General features: G+C 59.7%; 1 protein-coding gene across 1 annotated transcript in view; it reads right to left on the bottom strand.

Annotated features, from left to right (window-relative positions):
* The window catches only part of COLGALT2 (collagen beta(1-O)galactosyltransferase 2), a 45180-nt gene extending 36436 nt beyond the window's left edge, over nucleotides 1-8744 (bottom strand). Inside the window, exon 1 of the mRNA XM_040985185.1 lies at nucleotides 8491-8744. Within this exon, the coding sequence (XP_040841119.1) occupies nucleotides 8491-8744 (254 nt within the window). The remainder of the gene's footprint in view (nucleotides 1-8490) is intronic.
* Between the last annotated feature and the right edge of the window lie 204 nt (nucleotides 8745-8948).

Consider the following 8948-nt stretch of genomic DNA (forward strand, 5'->3'; position numbering starts at 1 on the left):
TATAAAATTCATGTTTAGGGCCCAGCACGGTGGCCTAGCAGCTAAAGTCCTCACCTTGAATGCACCAGGATCCCATCTGAGCGCCAGTTCTAATCCCGACAGCCCCACTTCCCATCCAGCTCCCTGCTTGTGGCCCGGGAAAGCAGTCGAGGAAGGCCCAAAGCCTTGGGGCCCTGCACCTGGGTGGGATACCCAGAAGAAGCTCCTGGCTTCTGGCTTTGGTTCAGCTCAGCTCTGAATGTTGTGGTCACTTGGGGAGTGAATCATCAGACAGAAGATCTTCCTCTCTGTCTCTCCTGCTCTCTGTATATCTGACTTTGCAGTCAAAATAAATAAATCTTGTTTAAAAAATTCATGTTTCCCCTGAGCCTGTGGAAGACCCCCATTAATCCCAAGACAGGAGACTGACTGCCGCCATCCCATCCCTCCTGTCCCGCTTGGGGGCCTCGCTGCGCTGAGACCTCAGCTCAGACCTAGTGCTGGCCCTCTGGGACGTCAGGGCCCCCCTCCGCAGGTCGAGCCTTTCCCTTGAGCACCTGAGGAGCCAGATTCCACAGAGCCTGTGGGCAGTGCGGCCACGGAGCCTGTGGGCAGTGCGGCCACGGAGCCTGTGGGCAGTGCGGCCGGAACCTTTCGACTTTTCACTAGCTTAAGACTGAGTTCCGCTGGTTAAACACATGACTACTGGGGACACCGCTGGGACTTAGAGACTGGCAGGTGGAGCCATGGGGCATCCTTGCCGGTCTCAGGGCGGGAGGCATTCAGTAATCGTCCCAGTCACCATTTTCTCCTCTTTGGACAAATGTCCCCAGCTCTCTCTGGGTCATTTTAGTCCACAGGCCTTGGAGGGGCTATGAGACTCAGCCCATTGTTAAGGAGGACTTGGCAAGTGCCACCGGAGTGCTCCTGGGCTGAGAGAACAGGACACCAGTCACCTGCTGGCATCGCTGCCATCCATCCACTGCCCAGCTGGCATGCTGCCCACAGACAGCTCTGAAGCTGCGACACAAAGGCAGCTCTGTTTGTGCCCATCTAGGAATGGAGGAGGGGAGGCTGCGGGGCCATTAAAGCAGCCTTGGAAATTCCACCCGCAGTGACGAGAGAGGCCCCGCACCAGAGTGAAACAAGAAACTTTGGCACAGGACTGGTCCCCGGGTACCCCAAGCCTGGCAGGCTGACTGGGTATAGCCCAGTGCATGTGCACCTGGGGCCCAGCCAACAAGTGGGACTGCAGCCACCCGGGAACCATTGCACCCACTGCTCCACTGGCCGCCCACGCCTGCCCAAAATGCTGCCTCCCGTTGATCTGCCAGATGGCCCTCATGGCGCCAGCCCCTGGGCAGCTGGGCCATCGCTGAGCACCAGGATGCCTGTGGGGACAGCCTACAGTGAGAGCAAACCTTGCCCACTCCCTACAAGGTGGAATCTAAAAGGCAGGGCAGGGGGGTGTGTGAGCTGAGGGTCCTGGAGGCATGGACAAACCAGACGGCCCCTCACATATGGTCACTGTGGGCAGCAAGCCACTCACATCCAAGGGGATCCCAGACCCCCCATTCATATCCAAGGCGGTCCCAGACCCCCCATTCATATCCAAGGCAGTCCCAGACCCCCTCACACCCCCGACACACATCCGAGGGGACTTCTCACATTTGCTGCAAACCAAGGAAGAAGCCGTACAGAGCGTGCTGAGGACAATCAAGGCCAATAAATGAAATACCCTGGCTGGGGCTGCGGTGGCTCAAGGAATGCACTGCAGCCTCATTGTTACCGTCCTTCACCTGCTGCTCCTCTCAGCAAAATAACCCTGGCCGCATGGGGGGCTCATCTGGAATGCAGGGACCAGGGTTTGTCAACTCTGTGCTCTGAACGGGGCATAGCCAGAACTGCTGGCGCGGGCACAAGTCATTCCAGGAGCCTTGCCCTTTCTGGCTCAGCCTGCAGTCGCCAAGCCCAGGGGGCCCACGTCAGTTCTGTCCTCGTCTCAGATGCGGAGTCCAGCCCTGCTGCTCGAGATTATCAGGGAGGAGGCGGGCCTGTGCGTGCCCAAGTACACCTGCCCCACGCGTCTGTGGAGCCCTAAGGGGGGCCCAGCAGCCTTCCGGGGGTGGGCAGGACAGTGTGCACGTTCCATCCACTCCTGCCAGCCCTACCACTCCAGGGCCACCTCAGCTACGAGTCTGAACGCACCCAGTAGGCTTTACCTGTGTTTCTGGGGCATCTGAAGCCTCACAGAATTGGTAGCAGAGAGAAAATATGCAATTTTCTAGAAAATTTTGGTGCCCTGGCGTGTGGAGCTTCCTGTGCCAGATGCACAGAGTGAGGCCCAGTCTGACAAGCTGAGGGCTATGCCAGCAATGGGGCCAGGCATGGGGCGCACTTGGCCTGCCACTCTGCTAACCACTGCTAAAAAAGAGAGCCTGGTTCCCTGGCCCCTGGCCCCGCATCCCGGCAGGTCTCGGCCATAATCGCCACCGTGTATATGCAGCGTGGGTGGGATTAGAGGGCTGGCTGGCTGCCAGAAAACTCAAAGGCAGCTTCTTAGTCCGGCCAGGGATGTCTGGCAGTCGGGAATGCCACAGGTCCCAGTGTCCACACCACAGTCTCCACAGATGCCCTGGGAATGCAAGTCCTGCTGTCTCCCCAAAGCTCAGTTCAGCTCCGCTCATGGACTCACACGGGGATGCCCCGGGGTCTCTCCCCACGGTGGGACTCAGAGACAGGCTCGCACAAGGAGCAGGAGGGAGGACACAGTCCCTGGGCCATCAAGACAGGACCCAGGCGTTGCCAGCGAAATGTAGGCTCCCCTCAGGCCTAACACGCCTGCTCACGGAGCACATCAGCAAGGGGCTGCTTCCCACCCCGTTTACGAAGGAAGACGACCTTGGCAACCAGTGTGGTCCACAGCCTCTCACCACCAGGCTACTGGGCTAAAAGAGGTTTGCCCTGGAGTCCTGGGGTGCCCTGAGCAGCCTGAGCAGCCCGAGCAGACAGGTGCACAGTGGGACATGGTGGAGACAAAGCCGGGCGACAGCAGCTCATGGCAGTGCGAGGACGCAGACCTGGCCAGCGGCTGCCTAACCAGGCACAGCTTGCTTGTGGAAGTGATCGCAGCACACTTTGCCTGATCTCTTAGAGACCTGCCTTGTCGGAGTCGCTCTGTTTTGTTTTTAATGGACCAGATTCTCCAGAGGCCAGAGAGCTAAGGCCTGACCCCTGTCAGTGACTTGGGACAGGTGCCATGCGTGGCTGTCTTCCGCTGAGCCCCTTGGGCACAGCGTCGATGACCAGCAGCACTTACAGAGCCTGGCATTCAGAGATGGATCTTTTAAAAAAATTTTTTAAAGACAAAAAATATTAGAAACTTTCTTTTTAAAGATTCTTGAACGCAACATACTTAGCGTGATGCTATCTCTATGGTGTTACGAATCCAACACATACGTGTGCTAACAAGAATGGCTGATACCAGACATGAGGCCACCTCAGAATGATCCCAGAACATATGGGTTATTTAAAACTATGTGTGGACTTCAAGACATGTTCCTGCATCATTAGCTGATGGCAGCAGGTGTTTCGTGGATGTGGGGCTGGTGTTCCACAGCCAAGTGCCTTGGTTCTCACCGACGCTGGTTCCACCTCCACCTTCCTGCTGCTGTGGCCCCAGCTGGTGGGATGGGTAAGTGAGCAGCTGAGTGACCAAGTGCACAGCAGGTGGAGATTTCTGAGTGTCACAGAACGTGTGCTAAGCAGGAGATAGGAGCAGATGCGTAGCTTCTAGACAGACACAAGCAGCCGTTAACCGGAGCGTCTCCGGGCAGGCGAGGGCAGTGGAACGGGCTTTGCATTTCATGTTCCCACCCACCATGCTGGACATTTTATGGTATGAGGGTAGCATTTTCAACTGAAGAAACAAAAAGCCCACGAAGAAATTTGCCTGAACCGACAGCCTCTGAGACACCAGCTACACAGGGCGCACGTGAGTCACCCCTGTCACATATCGAGAATGAAGCAGGGACCGTTCCGGGTGTGTGTCAGTCAGTAGCGGCATTAGCTACTTCAACTTTTAAAAATGTTTATTCACTGTTTGTGTGAAAGACAGATTTTTCTACCTACTAGTTTGCTCTCTAACTGTGCAGCAGCTGGGCCTGTGCTGGCTCAAAGCCAGGAGTCCAGTACTCCATGGGACAGGAGCCTGAGGCTGCGGCCGCCACCTGCCACTTCCCAAGAGTGCCTCAGCAGGAGGCTGGAGCCAGAGGCAGGGCCAGGACTCAAACCCGTGCTTAGCTGCTGTGCCACGGCTGTCTGACTCTAGTCTCGACCTGTAGGAAACGAGCGACTCTGAGCAGCACCTCTGTTTTGCAATGGATGGCTTGGCGATGACTGACGGTTTTCTCTAATTATCAGAGAGATGGTTGAGTTTAAGAGACAAAACATCCAAGACCACTGACTGAGAAGTGTAAAAACTGGCGCTCTGTGGTCCCTGAACCCTGAACGCAGCCACCACGCATGTGGAAACACCACCGCTGATGCCCCCGAGTCGCTCCTGTGGCCAGGTGGTGGAAGCCCCAGCAAGCGGCTGCCCACCCGGCTCGCCCGTTTCTTGGAAAGCTGCTGCGATATGGCAGGGTCCGGGCGCTAGACAGCGCCAGAGCCTCGAGTGAGTGACCGGAACGGTGGAAAGAACGCTTACCAGACCCTCTCTCGTTCCGTCGACCAGCAGGCTAAGCCCGGAACCCACTGGCCTTCGACAGGCAGGCCAGCTGTGCTGGCTGCAACGCCAGCTGCCCATGCGTGTGTTGCAGCACAGGGCTCCTTCCAAACATTCTTTAAATCCAACGCCTGCCAAATTTTCCCTTCTCTTAAAACATGGATTTAAAACACATTCAGGAGCCATAGTTAACACAATGTTAATTATGGTGTTGGTACTGGCGCCTAGGGAGGGTGTTAATGGAGCAGTCACTGCTGGTGTACACGGCGTGGATCCACGCTCAAGCACTGGTCAGCTCTCGCAGGCCCTGCCTCCCAGCTCGGCTGCACTGCCGCTCACTTCCCGTGAACTTGAGGGCTCAGTCACCCCGAGGCTCCTGGTCTCAGTCATTGTGACTGAGGAGGAAGGACCCTCTTCCCCAACACGTCCTCCCTGAGTGCTCAGGGGGCAGGCTGGCACTGTCAGGAAAAGGAGGGCAGGAGGGGCAGGCTGGCACTGTCAGGAAAAGGAGGGCAGGAGGGGCGGGAGGGGCAGGAGGGCCAGGAGGGCCAGGAGGGCAGGAGGGCAGGATGGACGGGAACCGAGCACAGCAGCTGGCTGCCTCTGTCCTATAGAGTGACATACAGCGTGGACCACAGGACCGAGTAACAGATTGCCACGGCCAGTGACGGCGTCGGAACAATCCACAGTGCCATGCAAAATTGCACCCACGGCCAAACACTCGTCAACAGGCCCTGGTCAGTTCCCAACCCAGTCAGAGACAACGTCCACGCAAGACAGGGGGTCCGCAGCCCTAGGGCCAGGCAGAGCTCCTCCTGGCCCATTAACAGGACACCAGAGAGGGCCCCGGGTTCAGCACCTCCCTTACCAAGCAGTTCGGGGATGACATGGCCGGTGCCACCCCGTGCCCCTCACAGACAGCAGCAGGCGCCACATGAGCAACCAAAGGCCTCTGGGGCACCACTAGGCTCCTCTGAGCAGGCTCCAACCTTCACCACCATGGACATGGCCCTGCTTCCCTAATCACATGTTTGGGAAGGGAGTGATACCAGCCGACCTTCTGTGGCTAAGGCCACTGTCTGTGGCTCCACTGTCTTAAAGAGACACATCGCAGCACTGTCAGACAGGACTCGGCACTCCACACACACCAGCCCCCGCCACAGGTGTCACAGGTAGAGCACCTCAGGACACCACACTGTCACAGGCCACGGCATCGTACTATGTCACGGTGCTGTCCCACACAACACGGTCACACGCCACGGCACTGTCACACACACCATTACATGCCACAGCACAGTAACACACAGCACCATCACACACACTGCCACACATCACAGCACCATCACACACGTCACACATGTCAGTATACACACAGCAGTATACGCAGTCACACATCATAGCACCATCACACACGTCACACGTGTCAGTATACACAGTCACACATCACAGCACCATCACACACGTCACACACACAGTCACACACCACAGCACCATCACACACGTCACACGTGTCAGTATACACACAGCAGTATACACACACACCACAGCACCATCACACACATCACACACACAGCAGTATACGCAGTCACACATCACAGCACCATCACACACGTCACACACATTGCCACATGCTACAACACCATCTCACACAGTCACACACACCACAGCACCGTCGCACACACATTGCCACACTCCATATCACCTCACAGCTCCCTCAGCCCAGCACAGACGGAGCTCGCGCTACGCGTGCAGTGCAGGCGTAGCCCTCCCGGTGTCTTACACAGTTTGGTGACAGACTATCTGCTGGGTGGGTTGAGCGATCAGACGAGGATCTCTAGCCCCAGTTTTCCTTCGTGCTACAATGCAAGCAGATGTCTCTAAAGCAGAAGTTTCCCCCGTGGGCCCTCTGAACAACCTGGACTGGACCACACAAAAGTCTGGGACCACAGTGCCCCGACTCCTGCTGCCTCACATGTCGCCTACCAGGCGGGTGTCAACACAGCACTGCCCAGAAGTCCACGGTCAGCAGGCCGGGCCTCAGTGACCCCTGACCCACCAGACATCCCCGAGCACCTGGCAGAGGCAGACAGGTGAGGGAGAAGAGAGGCCCAGCAGGGTGGCACTGGAAAGGTCTCCCCAGAGGTCAGGTCCGACAGGGCAGTGCCGGGCTCTCAGAGTGGACAGCAGTGTGGCATCATGGACGCTGAATGGATCTCAGGAATGAGAAACAAGAGGGAGGCAGAGCCCCTCCCGTGGTCACCTCCTGTACTCGGGGGCCGTCTACAAGTCAGCGGACCCTGGGGACAGCACAGGAACGCTCAGCCACCGGCCCTGCCTCTCAAGTTCTGGTCAGGTGTCTCTAGCATCTTTCTGGAAACTTCTCTCCCGCACAGTTTGGGGTGATATCTATGTCCCCTTTAAAAGTCAGTACCTGCTGCCAAGAGTTCCTTGTGCCCCCTCCCCCACCGCCTCACAGCCACTCAGGCCGTTTGTCGGAGCCACTTCCTTGCTCTGACTTCCTCAGCCCTGACCTGGCCAGAGCCTGCCTCCTGGGGCACCTGTGCTCAGTCTGACTTGGCTTCCCCGAGCACTGAAGGGTTAACCTCTGGCGGGATGATCACCAGGACTAAGCCAGACCAGGGACTGCGGAACACTGCATTAAGCATCTGCACTCAACTTCTATCTATGGAACCAGTGGATAAGGAACCGCCACCCCCAGTGACTCAGACGCGGTTCTGTGCCGTGTGAACTAGAAGAGACCATGGCGGACGGCGAAACCACGCAGGTGTCCCAGGCGGCCTGCTCCTCCCAAGGCCAAGACTTCCCCACCTCCTGACGGTGAAGGCAGGAATGGGGGTGGGGTCCCGGGAGCCTGGCCCTCAGCCAAGGGCAGTCAGGAGGCCACTTCGGCATCTGTGCCACTGAGAACACCAAGCCTGCAGAGCCCACCAACCCACCCGGGGCCACAAGTGCCCCCTCCCCCATCGGGAGTGACCTGGGGCCTGTGGCTTCACAGCCATTCGCGGAGCCTCCTGCGCCAGACAAGGACTTCCCGGGCCTTTCATGCCTGACCAGCCAGCTAGCAGCTCTGTCTGTGCTGGGCGCTGCCTTCTCAGTGGAAACACCGAGAGCTTCCGAAGCTAACCTGGCCACCACTCATGGAGGTGTGCAGGAGCCCCTTCCGCCTGATTTAAGCTCTGCTGGGCAGGCGCCTTCAGCGCCTGCATCCCCTCCTGTGCGCTGTCCTGTCTCAGCTGTGGTCAGGCGCCAGCGGCTCAAGGACAGCTCCCTGGGACCGAAGTTGCTCCCCGGGGACCCCTTGCGTGGGGGCGCTCCCAAGGCTGCGCAGCACCCGCTGACTACCAGCCCCTGGAGGCTGCACACCTGCGCTCCACAGGTGGGGAGGCAGCCACATCGAGCTTCCAGGGCCCTCTCCGCAGCGCCTGGCGGTGGCGCGTGTCCCAGCACACAGTCCCCGGGCATCCAGCAGGTCCGCTCGCCCACTGCGCGCGGGACAAGGCGCCGTGGTGGCAGGTTCCCCGCGCCCTGGAGAGCCAGGGTCGGATCCAGCCTGGGAGGCGGGAGCAGGGGCAAGCCTGGGGGTCCGAGCGCAGCTCTCTCCGCCGCCCCGGCCGCAGTCGGGCGTCCACGCCCCCGGCGGAGGACCCTGGGCTCTGGCCACTGGGCCGGGAGCCGCGGTGGGGACCACGGGAGCTCAGAGACGAGAGCTCAGGGGAGACGCCTCGCGGGAAGCCCCGCGGCTCGGCGCGGCGCGGGGCGCTCACCACACGGCCATCCTGCTCTTGGGGTAGTCCAGCCGCTCCAGGCAGCCCAGGAAGGTAGGCAGCGCGCGCGCCGCGTTGCGGGCGAGGATGGCCACCAGCACCGTGGGCCTCTGCAGGGGCGACTCCGGGAAAGCCCGCGATTCCTCGTCGTCCTCCTGCGGGTCCGGCTCGGCGGTGAAGCGCGCCTCGCAGCCGCCCCGCAGCAGGCCCGAGGTCAGCAGCAAACAGGCGAGCACGGCGGGGCGCGCGGCCATGATCCTCGGGCGGGTTGGCGGGCAGGAGGGCGGAGGGGGCGAGGGGCTGCGCCCTGGTCCCGGCCGCGTCCCGGCCGTGTCCGGGCGTGCCTGGGTCCCGGTTGCGACCCGGCTGGATTCGCGGCTCCCACGAGCCTGCCGCTGCCCTCCCCACGCCTGGGGCTCGTTGGCGATCGCGCCGAGGGTTGCGGACACTGTTCGGTC

The sequence above is a fragment of the Ochotona curzoniae genome, unplaced genomic scaffold (genome assembly GCF_017591425.1).
Source record: "Ochotona curzoniae isolate NIBS_2020 unplaced genomic scaffold, NIBS_Ocur_1.0 contig_430, whole genome shotgun sequence".
NCBI classification, from domain to species: Eukaryota; Metazoa; Chordata; class Mammalia; order Lagomorpha; family Ochotonidae; genus Ochotona; species Ochotona curzoniae.